Source organism: Grammomys surdaster, unplaced genomic scaffold (assembly GCF_004785775.1).
Source record: "Grammomys surdaster isolate TR1022 unplaced genomic scaffold, NIH_TR_1.0 125463, whole genome shotgun sequence".
NCBI classification, from domain to species: domain Eukaryota; kingdom Metazoa; phylum Chordata; class Mammalia; order Rodentia; family Muridae; genus Grammomys; species Grammomys surdaster.
The window spans coordinates 675,428-697,329 of NW_021620326.1; the positions used below are offsets into that span (position 1 = coordinate 675,428).

At 40.8% G+C, this 21,902-nt stretch overlaps 1 protein-coding gene across 1 annotated transcript; it reads left to right on the forward strand.

Annotated features, from left to right (window-relative positions):
- The first annotated feature begins 396 nt into the window (after positions 1-396).
- Positions 397-1,479, forward strand: LOC114637991 (olfactory receptor 10K2-like). The gene has a single exon (XM_028786338.1). The coding sequence runs from the start codon at positions 444-446 to the stop codon at positions 1,386-1,388; it is 945 nt and encodes a 314-aa protein (XP_028642171.1). The 5' UTR covers positions 397-443; the 3' UTR covers positions 1,389-1,479.
- Positions 1,480-21,902: the final 20,423 nt, after the last annotated feature.

Genomic DNA, 21,902 nt, shown 5'->3' on the forward strand with positions numbered 1-21,902 from the left:
AGTGCAATTCAGGGCTAGACAGGTGGCTCAGCACACTGAGTGCTCTGCCTAAGGTCCTGAGTTCAACTCTCAACAACCACAGGGTGGCTCACAACCATCTGTATTGGGATCCAATGCCCTCTTCTGGCATGCAAGTGTACATGCAGATAGACCACTCATACGTAAAATAAATTAATAACTTTTTTAAAGTACAATTCCATCAGAAATTTAAGATCTTTGGGGCTGTGTTATCAAACTACTGTGAAGACAACGTCTGACGTACAACAGCTTGATTTTGGAATTTTCATTTCTTGGACAAACAGGAAGGAGGAATGGCAAGTTTAGAAGTAAAACCTGGTAGTACGTGCTGTACGGCTGTCAGTCTCCCATGCTTCTCTAGTGAAGAAGGACTTCTTCTGTGCCCCCTCCCCATCCGGGGCTGACCTCTGATGACATAGCCTCCAATGGAGTGTGGAAATGAGACTGTGGTCAGAGAATTTGTCTTCCTTGGCTTCTCGTCTCTCGCTGAGCTGCAGCTGCTCCTCTTCGCTGTCTTCCTGTCCCTCTATTTGTTCACTCTGAGCACCAACGCTGTGATCGTTTCCACCATTGTGCTAGACCGAGCCCTTCATACACCCATGTATTTCTTCCTTTCTGTCTTGTCCTGCTCTGAGACCTGCTACACCTTCGTCATTGTGCCCAAGATGCTGGTTGACTTGCTGGCTCGGAAGAAGAGCATCTCCTTCCTCGGCTGCGCCATTCAAATGTTCACCTTCCTCTTCCTCGGCTGTTCTCACTCCTTCCTGCTGGCAGCCATGGGTTATGATCGCTACGTGGCCATTTGCCACCCTCTGCGCTACACGGTGCTCATGGGACACAGGGCATGTGTGGGGCTAGTAGCTGCCGCATGTGTCTGTGGCTTCGCTGTGGCGCAGATAGTCACATCTCTGGTGTTCCACCTACCCTTCCGCTCTTCCAATCAACTCCACCACTTTTTCTGCGACATCTCCCCTGTTCTCCAATTGGCATCTCACCACCCCCACTCCACTCAGATCATCATCTTCCTGCTTTGCGCGCTGGTCCTGGTTATCCCTCTGTTGTTGATCCTGGTATCATACATTCGCATCATTTCTACCATCCTCCAATTCCCTTCCACGCTGGGCAGGTACAAAGCGTTCTCCACCTGTGCCTCTCACCTCATGGTTGTCGTAGTGCACTATGGCTGTGCCTCTTTTATCTACCTAAGGCCCACGTCCAGATACTCCTCCAGCCAGGACGCACTGATATCCGTATCCTACACGATCCTAACCCCGTTATTCAATCCAGTCATCTACAGCTTAAGAAACAAAGAGTTCAAGTCAGCTCTCCATAGGGTTATAGGAAGAACGGTTACCCTAAGACAATGCTGACCTGTAGAAGGCTTTTTATTTCTCAAATAACTAAGAACAATGGACTCAGAGGGAAATTCTCAACATGGAAATAACTAAGCAATGGAGCATCATGGTCTGAAATGGAGAATTTTTTCCCCTCACTTCCATTATAAAACTCCGAAACACACAATGAAGACATTGCCTTGATAACATGAATTATTGTCCACTAAAGAATATTACATGAACCTATCATGGTCTGAATACAGAATTTTTTCCCCTCACTTCCATTATAAAACTTAGAAACACACAATGTCTTGCCTTGATAACATGATAACATTGTCCACTAAAGAATATTACATGAACCTATCTCTGTTCTAGGGAGCCAGTGTTGTGACCAATCTCCACTGTCAACTGGAATGGGATCTAGAATCAGCTAAGATACGTGACGTGTGAAACCATTTCCAGAAGGGATTAGCTAAGGGGAGATTTTTCCCTCAGTGTGAACAGAACCTTTCAACTTATAGCCTGGACCTAAGGAGGTCTGAGGCAAAAGGTGTTTGCTGCCTGCTTTCCTGTACAGCATCTACAAGTGTTGCTTTTGTTGTTGCTGCGGCCGCTGCCGTCCTTTGTTGGCTTCTTTAGAATCCCAACATGGACAGAGGAGAAGAGAATCTCTAGGAACCTTCCAGGCCTTTACCACAAACTTGAACACTGAGAAGTCAGCTTCACAGAAAGAGCATCTATAGTGGTCTTGGCCTCTGCAACATGCCGACCTCCACTACTGACTCCTCGGCAGTCCCCTACCGTGTGGGTCACACGGTTCCCTTCCTCCAGACAACCCTGTCTAATGCACATAGGAAGCTCTCTTTTTGAAGGTTGTACATACTTTCTGAATTCTATTATTTTAATATAATTAAGTTACAATTTTAATGAGCTAATTGGACAACTACCAGTACAAAATTTTACCAATTAATGCTCTCATGAGAAAGAGAACATCTACTTTGGTGTCTCTTTTTTAATTAATTATTTTTTAAGCGTTTATTCAGATATACTTTATGCCAATACTATCAGTGTGTCTAATAAATATGACTCGTATGCACTGTGACAAATCTAAGCTCAAAGCCTATTTTATTGAAAATTAACCACGTGGAAAACTCTGCACAGAGAGTCACCAGCACGTGATCTTGATGTCTCTTGGGAGTCTACACCTGTTTAGGGCCAGAACTAGAGAAAGCTGTTTTGTTTGTCTCTTTATGACGGACAAGGAAACAGATAGAACACTGCAATCCAGACACCTGTTTGTGGTTCTTCCCAGGATCTGCCCGTGAATGATGGTTTCTGGATTCATTTTTTTTCTTCCTGTTTTCCTTTTCTCTCACAAATTACTTCTGTAGTGATGAAGTTCAGCAGCATAGGTCTTCCAGAAACTGAAATAAGAGAAAAAGAAGAGTGATCACCCAGCCAGAAACCTGCTTATTTTACAGAATAAAGCCTGCCCACTAAGACTGTTAGTCCACTTCATTTCTTCCGTGACTTTAAAGCTTGAAACGTTATGGGCTTGAAGAAATGTGAATAGTAAAGCAAACCCAATTTAATTTATGTAGCCGCTCAATTACTTATTTCACTGGCCTGACAATTACCTCAGTCTTCTGGCCTATCAGGCTGCCTCATGAAAAGCAAATAGATGTATAACCCTTACTCTGAGTCCATCTAACATGTCCTTTATTTATGCTTGTACTGCATGATATTTCTTTGAAATGTTGCTTCATCCATACCTTAAGGCAGCCTTGAGAAATATGCATATTGTAGATGACAAACTGATGCTAAGAGAACTAAAATGATTTCCCAACTGATACTTAGAACTGGTGTTGGATCCACACCTGATGCTAAGCAGTGCCCGCCTGCGATCTGTCATATCATGGCATTGTTCCCAGTCACAGAGGGTAGAACACATAAGTATGCAACCTTAACTGTAAGAGACAAGTCCTCTGACACTTGTAGAAAACACATCAGCCTTTGGTAAATAGCCTTAAAATCTTGTTCTTCTCCAAGGATAGTGGACACTATTGATTTGCTGTCAGATTACAGAGGACTAACAAGCAGAAAGACCATTGTGCATGGAAAGGTCATGCGTACAAGGGTCAGCAAGGTGACTCAGAGGGCAAAGGTACAAGCTGCCAAGCCTGAACCTCTGAGTCTAATCCCTACAACATGCATGGTGGAAGGGGAAATTATCATTTGACCTCCACAAGCATGCAATGGCATGTGCATACCAACATACATATATACACACATCTGATAAATAATGTAAAACCCTTAAAATAGAAAATGAACAGTGCCCCCTCAAACTCAAAGAAACGAAAAGGTCATGAATATTAGGTTGCTTTTCCAGGCATTTGATTCTTGTTATTATTTTTTTATATGACTAAAGAGTTAATATACCTCTGTCTCTCAAGTTTAAACTGAACTTCTTGATCATTCCAGTCACACGTGCACACACACACACACCTTGATAACTTTACCTGCATATTCTAAATATAACTTGAAGGAAAATGGTACAATTCTGAGATTTTACGTTTGTTTTTGAAGAGACCAAAATCCTGCAGGCCCTATGCCTAGGCTATAAATTCCTCTGAGTTTACTAAGACACCAGCCCTTGAGTTTCAGGCATAAACTCAACTACTAATAATTGTAGAATTATAGTGACACAGAGAGGAAAAAGTCTAGGGAAGAAGGAAGTTCTGCTCCCAATAGCTGATATGCTTTCACTGCTGAAGAAGACAAGACAACACACCCCATGGAAAACAGTCTAATGGTCCACCAACACAGTACATGTTTCCTAAAAGATGTCCTGGGAAAGACAATAAGTAAACTGATGTCACACAATAATGCATCCAAGAAATACCTCTATCAAGAATACCAAGAGCAATAGTCTGGGCTTACTTAAGGCAAAAATGATACATGAATTTATATAAGAACTATTTTAATTTTTTTTACTTAATTAGCACTCAGTAGTGAGCTAGGATTTCAGTATCAGGCCTGGTTTCCCTCTTGTAAAGCAGGTCATAAGTCCAATTGGAGAGCTGTTGGTTACTGTTGGTTACTACCTCACCCTTGGGGTTACCAAGCCCTGTTGGCATTGATGTGGTTCATAGTCATAATAGCTGGGGAGAACTGTTGGTTGTTTCCCTCCTTTGTACCATGAAAGCTGGTCCTCAGGGAGGAGGTATTCAGGTCAGCTCCAGCTCAGGGGCCCCTGGGCCTATTTATGAAGTGCACTGTGTCTTCAGCAGTAAGGACTAACCTGACACTTGTGGGAAGCAACCAAGAGCAACAGCTATACGCTGCGAGTTTTAGCCGTCTCCTGAGCAACCCTGACCAACAACTCAAAACAGAGTTTCTCATGCCTGGTGTTTGGTTTTGTTTTTTAAGGTGAGACATTGAATAGTTTTATGTCACCTTGGCACAAGTTAAAGTCACCTGAGAGGGGAGAACTCTGATTAAGAAGATGCCGCCACAAGAACAAGTTGTACAAAGGCCCAAAAGGCATCTTCTTAATTGGGATTGATGATTGATTGATGATTGATTGATTGATGAAGGCACAGCATATGGTGGGTGGTGATGGCCCTGGGCAGGTGGTCCTGGGCTCAGTTAAAAAGCAGACTGAACAAGCCACAAGGAACAAGCCAGTAAGCAGGACCAATCCCATGGTTTCCGCATCAGCTCCTGACACCCTGTTTAAGAACCTGTACTGACTTCCTTCAATGATGAACAGTGATATGGAAGCAGAAGTCAAAAAAACCATTTCCTCCTCAATTTGCTTTGAGTCATGGTGTTTCATCACAGCAATAAAAATCCTAACTGATCACATGAAGAAGGCGAGCGGCTAGAGCCGGCCTCAGCAACCCCCTCCCCTCAGCACTTCCCCCTCCCCCTCAGAGAAGCCCCCCTGCTCCTTCCCACTGCTTAACTCTCCCAAAAGGACACAGCCAGTGCCGAGGGCCCACAAATCCTCATTCCAATAGCAACTCCCTAAGTGTGAACCCCCCCCTTCCCGGGAACGGCAATATCAGCCCGAGAACAGATAAGCAGAGGCAGCTTTCAGCCTCCATGCTGCTGAAGCTGACACCCTCTCTGACGGATGGCCAAAACACTCCCCAACACAGGTGGCTTCTGACCTTGGGAAAAGCAAAAACCACACATCCTTAGAGAGAAATCAAGCCAATTATGAGTTCCCAGGCAGCTGTGACCAGTTTGTAAAAACACTTAACCCTGATAACACCATAAAAGCCAAAAGAACACAACACCCCAATCACGCGACCCTGCCCACTGACCCTATCTACCACCCAAACAGGTAAAATTATAGCTTTCCTTATCCACCATGTAACCCTGAAGTCCCGGAACCTGCTTGTATAAATTCCCTAAACCCCTAGACACAGCATCACAACTTTGCTCCGTGCAGTTTGCAATCCAAACCTGGGTTTGAATTAAGGGCTCTTTGTTTCTCTACATCAGATATGGCAATTCTTTGAGATCTCTTGGAGACCCCAAGACCTGGGCATAACACACACACACCTACAATTCTTCTGTCTGTAATACAGACATACCTTTACCTTTAGTAGATATCCAAGCAATGAAGGTAAAGTTAGTTTGTAGAATCAAGCACCTATGTTTAAAAGTAACATCTAATTGAGGGGCAGACAAAGTGATAAATCAGGGAAAGATTTGACAAAATGAGTCAGAGATAGGATATACTTGTTATGTGTAGCTTTCATTACCCTTCCTTAACTCTGGGAATGGGCTATGCTACCAGCCCACACCCACGGATACAACACACACACACACACACACACACACACACACACACAGGTTGCTCATTTTCAACTTTCTTTCTGACACAATTGCTGGATGCTACTATCTACCACCTGGAAAATCATGCCCTCATCAATACTCTGCACCTCCCGCCTGCTCTAACTTTAGTTGTTCAGTTGAGTGTAGTCCCTGCTAAACATCCCTGACCACTCGCCTGTAGGAGCAGCCTGTGTGGCTACTCCATTTCAAGATCTCACATGGCTGGTCAACTTTTCTTCATTGACTCTCTCTTCCTTGCTGCATCTCTGCTCTTGTCCCCAAGATCCTGAAAGTCCCGCCTATCCCTTCCACTCAGCAATTGGCCCATGGCTTCTTTACTGACAGATCAAGAACCAATTGGAGAACAGGACCTTAACAATAGAACCACTTATACATATTCCCAACTCTCACAAAAACAGACAGGAAAAAGAGGTGATTTAGGCAGTGCAGAGAGAAAGAGGCAATAGTTTTACAGAGACAGGTTGCAGATGAAGACCGGATGAGCCAGAGAATGAGGGCGCAAAGATTAGAACAAATTGCCAGCGTTAATTTGAGGCCACACAGATCAATTCAGGTCAGAGGCCAAGAGAAGCCAATTTGAATGAATGAGCATGGAGCAGAATTTTGGGCCAGAACAGCAGAGTGTTAACAGCCAGCCAGAATTTAGAAAGAGCTAGAAAGGGTAAGCATATTCAGCAGTAAGCCTCAGAGATGACAATCACATCAGGCAATTAAAAGTTACATTTACAAAAGACAGTTTCCAATTGTCTGCTAATAAAATAACTTAAATATCTAATTCACTGGTTAAATTCATGTAATAAATAAATAAACAATGCCTCCAAAACTGTTAAGATGTAATGGGCTTCTTCTTCTGGAAAACACCAAATGGCAGATGATGTTTGCAGCAGGAGGACCAGGATTAGTAGGCCACAGAGACTTCCACAGAAGATATGGCAGTAGTCTTAGGAGCCTCAGTCAATGTCAAGGCTGTGGCAATGGTCAAAGCCACAGAGCTAGTGGAGTTCCCTCCACCAGGTTCCCTACCCCAGCCAAAGACAGGTGTAACTTTAATTTTTTCAAACCTTGTTTTTAATGATGGTTCTTAAATGCTTTAACCTCCCTTATAGCCTACCATCCACCAAAGGTAGTGGAGAAGAAAAGATATGGGAAAAGTGGACCTATTTAGAAAGGTTCTTTGAAGCAACTCCTGTCTGTGTTGTCTGGAAATCAGCAGTTCAGTCCACAGATTAGCAGGCAGCAGCAGCTCAATCCACTCGCAAACACTTCATGGATACACCAGCAGTCCAGTTTTGTAGAACTGTGTTAGCAACAGCAGTGACTAGCAGAGACAGCCAGACCTCAGCCCTGGCTTGAGTCAGCAGGAGAGACAAACAAGAACACCAGAAGTTATCTGCTGTGTTTCTCTCTGGGAAGAAAGAGCAGCAAAGACATAAGATTCATAAGTGTTGCATAGATGGCTTTACCAGCAAGCCGAGCCCTGTCTCAGTTACACTGTGGAGACCCACTTATACCCTCCAAACATCACGTGTCCTCCACGTGCCTTGCCTCAACATGTGTCTTGCCTTAGCACGTGCATCCAGTCAGGCTGAGTCCTTGGAAGTAGCAACAAACTGCAGTACACCAGAAGTTTTTTGGTGCATTTCTTTCTATGGAGTCCTGACAAATGCAACTCAACTGCACAATGTAAGGCAGACAAATGCATGCATGTTGTTAGCAAAAAATCCTTCATCATGTATCCTTTCACGCGCTTGCTTTAGCAGAACATCCTTTCTCCTGTGTCTGCTTCAGCAAAATGTTCCTTCACAAGTCCGCCTTACCCTTTCACACCTGTGTCCACTTTAACGAAACAGAGGTGTTTCTCCCAGGAAAACACCATCCAGCCGACTTTCCTTTTTTTAAAAAAAAGATTTATTTATTATATATGAATACACTGTAGCTGTCTTCAGACACATCAGAAGAGGGCATCAGATCTCATTACAGATGGTTGTGAGCCACCATGTGGTTGCTATGATTTGAACTCAGGACCTCTGGAAGTGCAGTCAGTGCTCTTAACCACTGAGCCATCTCTCCAGCCCCCCAGCTGACTTTCCAAAGAACCCTTAAAGTTTCCATTTCAGACAGGGAGTGGGGATACATTGTTTGTGATTAAAGGTGTGTGAAGACAAGGCAATTGATCCCTGTCACTGAGCCGGGCCACCTGCTTAAGGACATGAAGATCAAGTCCCTGTAGATCTACCTGTTCTCCCTGTCCATTAATTTTCCTGGGCACATTTCTAAAGGATGAGGTTCTGAAGATCCTGCCAGAGCAGAAGCAGACTCAGGTTGGACAGAGAACAAGATTCACAGCACTTGGGAGGCAGAAGCAGGCAGATTTCTGAGTTCGTGGCCAGCCTGGTCTACAGAGTGAGTTCCAGGACAGACAAGGCTCCACAGAGAAACCCTGTCTCGAAAAAAAAAACAAAAACAAAACAAAAAAAGATGTTGTAGTGGCATTTTAGATATAGATATCTGGATTTTTATTACAGAGCAAATTCATCTTATGAAGATGTTTTCTGGGTGCTGGGGAAATGACTTGCTGAGCGGGTAGAGTACTTTCAGTGGATCAGGGTTTAGTTTCCAACACCCATAGTGATAATGACACCACCTGTTCTCCAGCTCCAGGCAACATAACATCCTCCTCCATCACATCCTCCTCTGGTCTCTGTGGGCATCTGCAGTCACGCCACAATACCCACACACGGAAATGATAAACAAGAAAATCACCATGCAGGAAGCTGGCTAATTCCCAAGGAATGGTGGGACTTCAGCTCCACAAATGGCTATTCTTAGAACTATGTTCAAGGTTCCCCCATAACATCTGCACCCAAATGATGTTGCTGTGCAATAATTATGTTCCTTGCCATCTATGAGAAATGGCAAGGACAACTGTCATAGAAGTCCAGATGGCCATGACATGAGAACAGCAGTGCAGAGAGAACCTGTACCATTCGTGAGGGAGAGTGTCGCGGTTATCCCTCGTATGTGGCATGGATGCTCAGTCTTCCAAAACTTAGTACCCAGATTAAATCTATATCAGATTATGATTTGTGCCTTAATGGCTTGCTGTGGCCCTCATGGTTCTTGGGGACCTCCTGGTGGGAAAAGCCCTGATGTTTGGAGAAAATTTTTTGTAACAGGGCCTAACAATTTGTTGCATAATTTATTATGTTTTGATATCCTGACTTATATCTTTACATCCAGAATTCCCTAAGGTAATGATCCTGTGAGCCCTTAGCTCTACAGTATTTTCCCATGACACTCTTAGAAAAGTTGAGACATTTTAAAGACATTAATCTTCAAATGTGAGAACATCCCCTAGAATAACTTCAGAAACAAGGAAAGTAAAAAAGGGACCTCATTGGAGCAGGAGGTCAATGAAGAAGCCGAGGCTTTAACAATAATTTTATTTGGGGGATTATTCTCTCACCTTCTTCCAAGCCTTCCCAAATACTCACACCCTACTCTCTTTCAAATTCAAGACCTCTTTTCTTTAATTCGTGATACACACACATTCCTCAAAATACACATAGAGCCTGCCCAGCATGTGTAATGTTGCTTGTATGTCATTTTCATTGCTGACCTTTTAGTCTTACGTAATTGATTAGCGTGCTCTCCACTGGGACAGACTAGTGCCCCCTGTTTCAGCAGATATATAACTTTGTTTTGCATTTGGCTTGTTCAGAAAGGCCATTCATTTCTTTGTTGAAGTTACAGAACTTGCTTTTGCCTGGCTGGAGGGCCCTGAAAAGAACTCCTTGGGAGGTGTGGTGTGGAGCTCTGTGCCTGTCACCAGTGACATCCTGTTTGGATATTCATCACTTTCTATTCTGGACATACTGTTTTTATATATAGTACACAAAAAGAAAAGAATAAACTGAGGTAGAATTATGGCATTTCTGATACTTTGGCCACAAAGTTAACCATACAAGTAAAAGAATATGCCCTATCACGCAGGCCTTGTGTCCTAGAGCAGACTATTAGGACACTGTTTAACACTGAGGACATAGATTACAGGGCTTGTCATGGGGAGACCCTACTAACACCCAGACCAAATGTGTCATGGGCTTTAATCAGCAAGCATGTCCTGCTTTAAGCTGTGAAAACAGCTGATGCTTAGCTGCCACCAGATCCCTATAAACCCAATGTTTGTGTCCCCAAAGAAATATTTATTTTAAAACCACTGGATAAGAGCAAGGCACAGTAACAATAGTAACACACGATATATTATATTGTGGAAATTATTCATCTCCTGTAAATATTATTTCCCATATTTCTTTATAGATGACCAGTCTCTGATCTCTCAGCCTACCCTGTGTGTATTTTCTCAACCCTAAGTCTCTATGTCTATCGCTCACATTGTCTCAGAGGCTTCTATCTGTCTCACATAATGGAAGAAGTCTCAAATATTTACTCAAGTGTCTATGTGATGTTATTTTCTGGTATGTTGTTGGCTGCTATAATAAAAATTCAGCTAAGAAAGCCACATGATGGTAGCTACTTGAAACAAACAGACAGTTCTGGGAAAGGTTGTGTGGATAAGCAGGCTCTGAAGAACAAGGAAGAGTTATGTGCTTACACTTGCAGTGTGGTTAGAGACTCATAGGTCAAAGGAAAGACTCTGGAGATCTAGCACTAGAAGATTCCCACAAGAGGAAAAGAGTTTGGAAGTTGACCAAGTTGATTAAATGATAAATGAGGTATACCCTGTGGGGTCAGGAATAGGCCACAATTGCCCAGAAAAATGGTGTTAGTGCAGACTTTACCTCTGAGGAGATACAGCAGGGCTGTGTTGACACAAACACAGATCTCCTTCAGAGAAATGAAATAGTTTATCCTGGAACAACTGCAAGTCATCATAGTCCAGGAACACAGATTTAGAGATTTAGATATTCCAAATATACAGTGACCACAAAATTTAAACATCCAGACAATAGACAACCCAGAAAAATGAGCTATGGAGAAGAAGAGAAAGTCCTCAAAAGAAGAACAACAAATGGCTAATAAGCCCCTTTTAAAGTGTTCAACATCTTTAGCCACCAGGGAAACCCAGGCTAAACCATACTAAGATTTGATCTTAGCTAAAGAGAGTGCTCATCGTTGGAATACAAATGGTAACACACTGGGGTAGACCTGAGGACATGGCAGTGCTTCCCACCACTGGGGAGAAATGCACCCTAGTGCAGACACCTTGGAAATCAATCTTTGAGTTTCCCCAAAAACTAGAAAAAGAACTGCCACATGATCATATACCACTCCTGGCACATACAGGAAGCACTTTAGATCATACGACGAAAAAGAAATTTATTTTTAAGAGATATTGAAGGGCCCCTTCTGTGCTACATCAAACCTGTCTACCTGGCCAGATCTCTTATATCTTTCTTAAGAGTCTAGCCTGGTCTCCCTGACCCTCATTTATCCACCCCTTCTCCCAAACCCACATGTACCTCAGATTCAACACCAAATTCTCCAGCCCAGTTTGCATACCCAGTCAATCATTAGCTATCTGCCACCACCCACAAGTCCTTTCTGAAGCACACCAAACTTTCTACCCAGTCATATCTCCCATGTTATTCTCAAAGATCTAGCCTTGTGAGACTTAGAATCCACACTTTCTCCCCAGCCCATCAGATCTAGCCTGGGACCCATCCAGTGTTCCAGCTTTATCTTGTCATCCTTGCATACTGTAACCTATCTTTTGCCAAGACCCTCCCTCCCTATCCAAACCATTAGGCCAATCTCATGACACATCTGACCTGCCCACCTAGCCGGGTCCACTCCATACTCTAGTCTTGGACAAAGGAGGCATATCCTGTATATCAGCCCTGACCCCTCTGTCCACCCAAGCTACTTGCAACCATTAGGTCCTACCCACTCTCACATTCTCATTCCTGTCTCAACCAGCTACATCCATACAAGACTGAAAACAAACCAACAAAAAAGTCCCCATGCCCAGATCTCATCACAGTAACACCAACAACACGAAAGATCAAGTCAGTATCTTCTAAAATCTAGCAGTCCTGTAGAAAAGTTTCACAGTGAGAATTTCCTAGCTGAACCTCAAGACACAAAATGTAAAAGAACAATTATATAGTTCATTAAAAAAAAAGTTTAAGGAGTTTAAAAGAGACCAAAAAATCTGGGTGAAATTAAGGAGAAAGAGATTAAGGAGAATAAACTCCAGAGCTCCACAAAAACTCCACAAAAACACAGGCATGAGGCAGACGGACGTGACGAAGACAAGCTAATCCTTGAGAACAAAAGTCAATAAGGAGGTAGAAATGTTGAAGAGGATTCAAGTTCAAACGAAGATGTAATTTAAACACCTGACAGCTCAACTCTAAAACCCAAAGGAGAGCCTTACAAGCAGAATAAATCAAGCAGAAGACAGAATATCATGGCTCAAACATAAAGTAGAGCATCTAGACCAAATAAGTAAGGAATATAAAAAATGTAAACACATGACATGAATATATAGGAACTGTAGAACACTGTGAAAAAAGAGACAAACCTTCAAATTATTGCCACAAACTAAGGAGAAGTACTCCAAGCCAATGGCATAGATCAGATCTTCCAGAAGATCATAGGAAAATCTTTCCCCAAACTAAGGAAAGACACCACATCGATACAAAAAGCACACAGGGCACCAAATAGACAAGACTAGAAAAAATTCCCCATGGCATATCACAGTAAAAACACTAAGTATACATAATATATAAAGTGAATGGAAATTTAAAAAAATAATGGAAGGAAGACCCACCCAAAAAATAGCTGACTTCTCAATGGAAACTTTGACTGCCAGAAGATACTGGAGCAGTGAATTCCAAGGCCTAAAGACCACCTAGAACACCATACCCAGAAAAATACACACCAAAATTGAAAGAGAAAGAAAAGCTTTCCACTCTATAAACAGTCTAAAAAAAATCATATCCAGAGAAATGTAAACCTGAAGGGAAATAGGAAGCAATATTTCTATCTCTTTTTTTATTTTCTTTTCTTTTTTCTTTTTTGGTTTTTCGAGACAGGGTTTCTCTGTGTAGCCCTGGCTATCCTGGAACTCACTGTGTAGATCAGGCTGGCCTCGAACTCAGAAATCCGCCTGCCTCTGCCTCCCAAGTACTGGGATTAAAGGCGTGTGCCATCACCGCCTGGTGGAAGCAATATTTCAAGCAATATTTCAGCACATATATTTCAATCATAACATTAAATATCAATGGCTTCAATTCTCCAATCAAAAGGCTCAAGTTTACTGAATGGATCAAAAAACAACATCCACCTCCCTGTTGTCTACAAGAAACACATCCTAGCTTTACATATAGACACGTCCTTGATATCAAATGACAAAAATCCTCCAATCAAATGGAACCTGGAAGCAAGCACGCATCATTAATCTAGTATCTGAAAAAATAGACTTTGAACTAAATCTAATCAGGAGAGATAGGAAGGATATTTTATTCTAATAGACATCACTACTACTAAAGAAGACATTACTCTCTAAACACAAAACTCTGGTGTACTCCATTTCATAAAATAAAAAATCTACTACTAGATTTAAAGACACAGATCAACATCAAGCCATTTATTGATGACTTCAATAAGTCACTCTCTCCAATGGGTATGTCATCTGCATGAAAAATAAACAACTAAACATCAAAAACAATTGGCATCATACTTTAAATGGATTCAAGGGAGATGTACAGAGTATTATACCCAAACACACACACACACAAAATGTACATTCTACTTGGCAAGAAGCTTTTCTAAAATCGACCACATTCTGGAATACAAAGTGAATCTTTAAATATTGAAAAGATGAGCTGGGAGAGATGGCTCAGAGGTTAAGAGCACTGGCTGCTCTTCCAGAGGTTCTGAGTTCAATTCCCAGGAACCACATGGTGGCTCGTAACCATCTATAATGAGATCTGGTAACTCCTTCTGGCTGTGCGGGCAGAACATTGTATACTTAATAAATAAATCTGAAAAGAAAATTTCTAATTTGAAAAGATTGAAGTCACTCCTTGTATCCTATCTGTCCACAATGCAATAAAACTTAAAATTGACAGCAAACAAATAAATACACAAACACACAGAGATTAAGCAACTAATTACTGAACCATGAATGGGTCAAAGGAAAATAAAAAAAAACAAAAAATTAAATAAACCTTCATGAAACTAAATGAAAAGACAACAAAATAGAACCCCTGGGACTCATGGAAAACAATCCTATCAGGTGAATTTACAGGTTTTTTTTTTTTTTTTTTTTTTTTTTGGTTTTTCGAGACAGGGTTTCTCTGTGTAGCTCTGGCTGTCCTGGAACTCACTCTGTAGACCAGGCTGGCCTCGAATTCAGAAATCCATCTGCCTCTGCCTCCCAAGTGCTGGGATTAAAGGCGTGCGTCACCACTGCCCGGCCAAATTTACAGTTCTAAGTACAAGAAATAACTGTCTTATGAGGCAATACAAAAGCTTAGAAAAATAAGAACAAACCAAATTCAAACCCAGATGATGGCAAGAAATAGTGAAAATGAGAGTAGAAATTAACAGAATAGATACAAAGAAAACAATACAAAGAATCAGCTAATCTAAGCGCTTGTTCTTCAGAAAAGATAAAAGAAATCAAAAGACCCTTGATCCAACTAACCAAAAGAGAGAGAGGACCCAAATTAACAGACTCATGTAGGCTTAGATTTCTCAAGATTTACTTCATTTAGGGTTCTTAAAAGCTTCATCCTCCCTTCAAGCCCACTGACCAATAGGGAAAGTGGGTTGTGGACATATTGAAAAGTAGTTCTCTCAGGTGACTTCACTCTTCATTGTTGGAGGGCCAGAAGTTCAGTTCAATAGCAAACCCCAAACCCAGGATCAATAGTGCTGGCTGGTCCAACAGCATCAGCAAGGCTCCACAGAGTCTGCATAGCTAAGCAGTAGGGGCCAGAATCAGCCAGATTACCACAAGACATTCTTTGGTGCATTTCTTTCTATGAAGTGAAGACCAACGAAGATCAGCAAAGACCAGTGAAGAAGACCAGTGAATACCAGTGAAGACCAGTGGAAAGGCGAAGCTCGCAGGGCTTAGCAGGGCCAAAGCTTCCTCTCTCTGTTTGCAGGGTTCTTTTTATATTCTTTCTAAACATCATGTGCCCTCATACAAAATAGCTTGCAGAAAAACATAACATGACATAACTGAGTTGTTAAAGAAACCAGAAATTTCCACTTCATATCCCCCTTTCTGTTTTTTTAAAAGCCTTTTTCTCTAACATTAACAATATTCACAAAATAAAAATAATTATGAGAACCTAAAACAGGAACTTTACATCACATTTTTAAACAAGCTGTTTTTATACAATATACCAAATATTAGACAAACAAAACAACCTTAAATTTCTATCAAGATATATTAATCTTGCTGGGCAGTGGTGGCACATGCCTTTAATCCCAGCACTTGGGAGGCAGAGGCAGGTAATTTCTGAGTTCAAGGCCAGCCTGGTCTACAGAGTGAATTCCAGTACAGCCAGGGCTACACAGAGAAACCCTGTCTCAAAAAAAAAAAAAAAAAAAAATATATATATATATATATATATATGATTAGTATTTTTATTTATTATTGTTTATTTTTTGTTATTATTAGTTCCTTTTTCCCTCTTTTCCCCCATTATTAGAAGAGAAAGATCCCTGATTTAAACTTTATTTTGTTTCCTCCATGATCATAACCAATAACAACCAACCACCTTAGACAATAACAACCATAACATATCAAATGACCAAAACCATCCATTGCACCTTTAGGGACTATGGGAGTCCTATTCATAATTGTCGGGAGACAAAAATATCTTTTGTGTACCCTATGAAAATTGCGATTTTGCCAAATCCTGGGATCTCCTCAGCCTTGCGTGAAGGAGCATGTCTATCATAGATTTTAATCCATTGTTGGGAGCCGAAAGCAGCTATCATTTTTGCAGCCATCTCAGCCCATATACCCTGACGAGAGACTTATTTTCAACAGCCTACAACAAGAAGTTTATCAGCTTGAGCACACTGATAAACATCTTGCTTTTCTCACATATCTTGTTTTGCTGCTTAGTATCCCCAGCTGCAAGGCACATGGTCTCCGTGCTGCAAGGCATATGACACAGTGTCTTCAGCTGTGCTTGTCCACGAGGGCAAGGCATGTGGTAAAGTGTATAAATACCCAGGATTTCCTTTCAATAGAGAGAGACTTGATCAGACCCTCTGTCTTGTCTCCATTCTTCGTCTCTTTCTCCTCCATCCCCACTCTCTCTCTTGCTAGACCCTGACCTGTGGACAGGAGCAGCAGCTCGGGCCAGGACAGAGTGGCCCCCAAATATGGGGCAGAACAGGCCGTTACAATCCATGGTGGAACTATCTCAGGAAGATCACCTGCTAGTGATCTTTTTCTGTCCAGACTCTGCATTGTCTTGTACAGTCCTTGTGTTGCTTGGTCTCTTTGTGATTGACCGTTAGGGCCAGTCCTTTTGAAGTTGATTTGCATGCATTTTTTGGAGAGATCAATGACCAAGACAGTCTGTGAGAGTCAATCACCCGGGCTAGTTGCCTTGTGAAGACACTCGAGTCTCAGCTGATAAGAGGTTCTCTCTGGTCAGATCTAATCTTTATAAGTTTTGTTGGTAACCATATTTTTTCATTCCCTGTAGATACAAAGCATAATCATGTCCCCACCTTAAAACTATTGCAGGTTTCCATTCTAATCATAGCATATTGATTGGCCTAGCTCCCTGGTTCTTTCAGTAACCTAGTGTCTCTCAACGGCTGTTGTTCCTTTTTCACCAGTATTAAGAAAATTTAGAGTTAACAAAGCATTACCTGGTAAAAACCTGGGGGTTTTACTCTTCCTTTTTGTTTAATAAGCAACAATTGGCTCTTTCTACAATTGTTTGTCCTATGGGATTGTATGCTATACCAGTAATATTTTGTATATTGTAATATGCAAAGAATTGCTTCAACTTATTGGCTACATATGCAGGAAGATTCTCAGCTTAAATTTGTACAGGCATCCTTATGGTTGCCATGATTTCCAATTACTGTGTTATTACACACCCAGCCTTTTCAGAACTTAAAGCGGTTGCCCATTGAAACACTGAGTATGTGTCAATGGTATGATATATACCAGGAACCATCTAGGAGAAGCTAAAACACTAGCAGGTGATCTTCCTGAGATGGTACCACCATGGATTAAAATCTATGACAGATTTTCTCCTTTAGGCAAGGCTGAGGAGAATTTCATTTTAGGAAAGATTCCTGCTATTAATATGCTTTTCCTGTTATTATTAAATATATTTAAATATATAATAACCACTAGTTGTTAGCCCACCCTTTTGAGCAGATTTCTACAGAATAACAATGGTGTACTGTCGTATAGTGATGCTATATAGACAAATAGATGACTTCTTAATTCTTAATGACGGTCCTATAAGAATTCCTAAAATTACATCAGAAATTATTAAGCTCTTTTATAATAGGACTGCTATTAAGTCTTTTTGTTATGTCAAAACTGCAAAGAGAACTCTGCCAGTCTTTAGTGTCATGAGTTAATTGCTTCTGAGGTAGTAATCAGGCATCTTCAACTTAAAGGACATTCCAAGAGATTGTAAAACCATTAAGCAAAGCTCATAAAAAAGGGAACTTATGATTTACTATAGGTTCAAGGACAGAAGATAAAATATTGACTGGGTTTATCTATATACAATTTCATTAATAACTTAGTCAGAAAAGTTATGGTTTTTAACTCTCCATGAAACTGTAGAAACTGGTGACAGATAATGAATGTTTAGCCAGATAATTACTCTTAATAAATATGCATGTAAACATTCTCTGTTGTAAACTTCCTATTTAATTTATGTTTGAACTTCTAGTGAATTTTTGTTAAAAGAAAAAATCGGGGTGGGCAGGTGCTTGCAAAACCCATGTGACCTATTCTCCTAGCAAAGGTACAAAAGACTAGGAAAGATCACACTGGAAGATATAACATTGGAGAGATAGCATTGAGAGCAAGAGCATTGTTACATCAGAGCAGGAGGAGAGAGTAAGATTTGGAGGAGAATGCAGAATGGAATAACTTGGAAACTATAAGGCAACTTAAAATATTAAGAAAGCAATATGCAGAATGCAGAGGGAAAGATGAAAAGGAAGAAGCTGCAGAGAGAGCAGAAGGAGCAGGCAGGCTCCTCCTTTCCTTGGGATGCCACAGGTCTTAATAGCAAGGCAGGCTTAGTCTTATTCTTCTTACGGACTTGGTTTTAATTCATCTAGAAATAATGGTAGAAGCTTTTTCTTTCTCTATGCAATAAAGACCGGAGCTCATTTGTCATCTAAAATGAGTGAGTTCTCTCTGCATTGGCACTTGGTCTTCTGCTCCATATGCATATCTGAGTATGGATATATCTGTGTATGTAACTATGAAATAGTATGAAATCTAGGACCAACTGGTTCAAATAGAGATTTATGAATGTGTAAGCATGAATCTGTATATGAATTTATGTGAGTTTAATTCATATTTGCTTGTATAAAAGTTCTTCCATCTGTGAGCATGATTCTCTTCTCCTGGCATCTAGACAAGAGGGAGAAATTTCTAGCAATTAATCATTTACTTAATCCCCTGCTGTTTTACAATGATTGCCAGAGACTGCAGTTTCTGGCCCAAAAGGACCTCAGGCAGATCAGCTACAGTAGCAAAGTGACTTAAAGTAGGTAGATGTTTTAGTATTAAACAGCAACCGAAATATCTCACCCCTGCTGACAGTCTTCCTTACCTTCAAGAGAGAACCAAGAAGAAAGGAGAATACCTGGACATGACCCCTGGCATGAATATATATATATATATATATATATATATATATATATATATAACATATATTATATATACATATAAATTATATATATATGTATGTATGTATGTGTGTGTATATATATATATATATATATACCTTTGTTTTCCAAATTCTGCAAAATGAAAAACAGCCATCTGCCAGATGTCTTGGTAACAGAGTTTGGTTGTATAGAGAACATATAATTTTTTTTTATTATTTCATTGGCTTATTGCCAAGTGATAAAAAATTTTTTTCCTTAAACCTTTCCTGTTAATATGTTTCTCATGAAATTTTGAGGCTTCTAATACATTTCCTATTAGCAACTGGTAAATTTCCTCATCTCCTTGAAGTAATGGACCTGAGAAACCTAATTTCTATTGGATAATTTCTATTTAAAACAACCTGTTGTAACTGTATAACAAAGTTAATTCCGAGTTATCAGGTACATATTCAGCAGTCTCTATGTGCCAAACGCCTCTTTCTGCATGTAAAGAATCAGTAATTATATTAGGAGATTCAGGATAACCCAGTAACACCATGAGGATGACATACAACTCTAATTTTTAGACTGAGGCATATGGATTCTTGATCACCTTGCTTATTTTGTCTGACTTATAATATGCCATTCCCATCTTGTTTGCAACTTTGTAGAATGTTGGTGCCTTATTCTACCTTTTATAATTAATTCAGAAATCTTTTCTGGGGCTGGAGAGATGGCTCAGTGGTCAAGAGCACTGACTGCTCTTCCAGAGGTCCTGAGTTCAATTCCCAGCAACCACCTGGGCTCACAACCATCTGTAATGGGATCTGATGCCCTCTTCTGGTGTGTCTCAAAGTAGTAATGGTGTATGTACATAAAACAAATAAATCTTTTAAGACAAAACAAAAAAACAAAAAAAAAAGAAATCTTTTCTATTTTTTACTTGTTTATGAGCAAAGAAAATTCATTCCATAATACTATCTTCCCTTTGCATAATGAGCCCAGTAGGAGAATGAGTCGAGGGTAAAATGACCAAAATACAATCATGTTTATGATCAATTCCATCCATATATGCATCTTACAGTCTTTGTTCTACAAGAGATAACTTTCTGCTTCAGCTGTTAGACATCTTGGACTGTTTAAATGTGAATCTTCTTGTAATGTTTGGAACAAATTACTTAACTCATATATACTTAATCCAATTGTAGGCCTCAGCCAGTGAATGTCTCCCATTAACTTTTGAAAATCCTAAGAGTTTGCAATTGGTCGGTCCCAACAGGTCTGTACCTTTGTGGTAGCATTTGTTGACTGACTTTATAATCCAAATAACTAAGTGAATCTCCTTTTTGTATTTTTTTCTAGAGCAATCTGTAACTCCGCCCCCCCCAGCATGGCAGAATTCTCTGTTTCCCTAAACATTTCCTCTAAAATGTCTAGAATCAGCCAACAAAATGTCATCCATGTAATGATAAATGATAGATTGAAGAAATTGCCAATTAATTATTTCTAATGGTTTTTGCACAAAATATTGACATAAAGTTGGACTATTTAACATTCCCTGTGGTAGTACCTTCCAATGGTATGGCTTTAATTTTTTTCAAAGTCTACTTTTAATGATGGTTCTTAACTTCCCTTCTAGCCCACCAGAGGTAGTGGAGAGAAAAAGGTTATTAGGTTATGGGGGAAGTGGACCTGTTTAAAAATGTTTCTTTGGATCAAATCCCATCTGCACTGTCAGAGAATCAGCAGTTTAGTTCACAGGTCAGCATCAGCAGCTCAGTCCACTCACACACACTTCATGGATATACCAGCAGTCCACTTAAGTAGTGTCAGAATAGCCACATTGGTAGCACAGCCTAGCAGGATCAGCCAGGCCTCAGTCGAATTGACACAAGTCAGCAGGAGGGAACAGGGTCAACAGGAATGCCATGAAAAGTTCTTTGCTGTGCCTCTCTCAACAAAGCAAAGATCAGCAAAAACAGAAGACCAAGAAGCATTCCAGAGATAGCTCTACCAGCAAGCAAGTCAAGCCTCCATCCCTGGCCATCGAGTCCTATTTATACTCTCTCCAAACACCATGTGTCCTCCATGGGTCTTACCTCACCACATGAGTCTGACTCAGCAAAACTCCACATGAGTTTGTCTCAGCTGACGTCACTCTGCCAATCAGCTCAAGTCCATGGAAGCACCAAGAAGCTGCAACATACCACCAGAAGTTCTTTGGTGTGTTCCTCTCTATGGATACCCAACAAACGGAGCTCAACTATACAATGTAAAGTGGACGAATACATGTGTGTCGTCAGCAAAGAATCCTTCATCACCTGTCCTCTCATGTGCTTGCTTTAGCAAAACATTCTTTCACCTGTGCCTGCTTCAGGAACTCTCCTTCACATGCTTGCCCCAGCAAAACACCATCCAACACAACTGACTTTCCAAAGAACCCTTAAATTTCCACTTCACGATGGTATCTTTTTATTGGACCACTGTTGTTCAGAGTGGGTACTGAGAAAGCAAACCTTTCCCTGTTCTGTTCACGCAAGGGTATTGTAAAAAAAGCAAACTTTCAAGTCATTTATTATTATAGGCCTTGATCTAGGTAACAAAAAAGCAAAGGAAGTCCAGGCTGTAAAGGACCCATTGGTTGAATTACCTTATCAACTGCTCTTAAATCCATTATCATCCTCCATTTTCCTGATTTCTACTTTACAGCAAACTCAGGGGAATTCCATGGGCTGGTAGACTCTTCTGTATGTTGAACCTCCAGCTGCTTTCATACCAGTTGTTCAAGTGCCTGCAATTTTTCTTTGGATATGGGCCACT

Coding starts and splice junctions, on each gene's coding strand:
- LOC114637991 (XM_028786338.1), top strand. CDS start 444: ATGGAGTGTGGAAATGAGACTGTGGTCAGAGAATTTGTCTTCCTTGGC.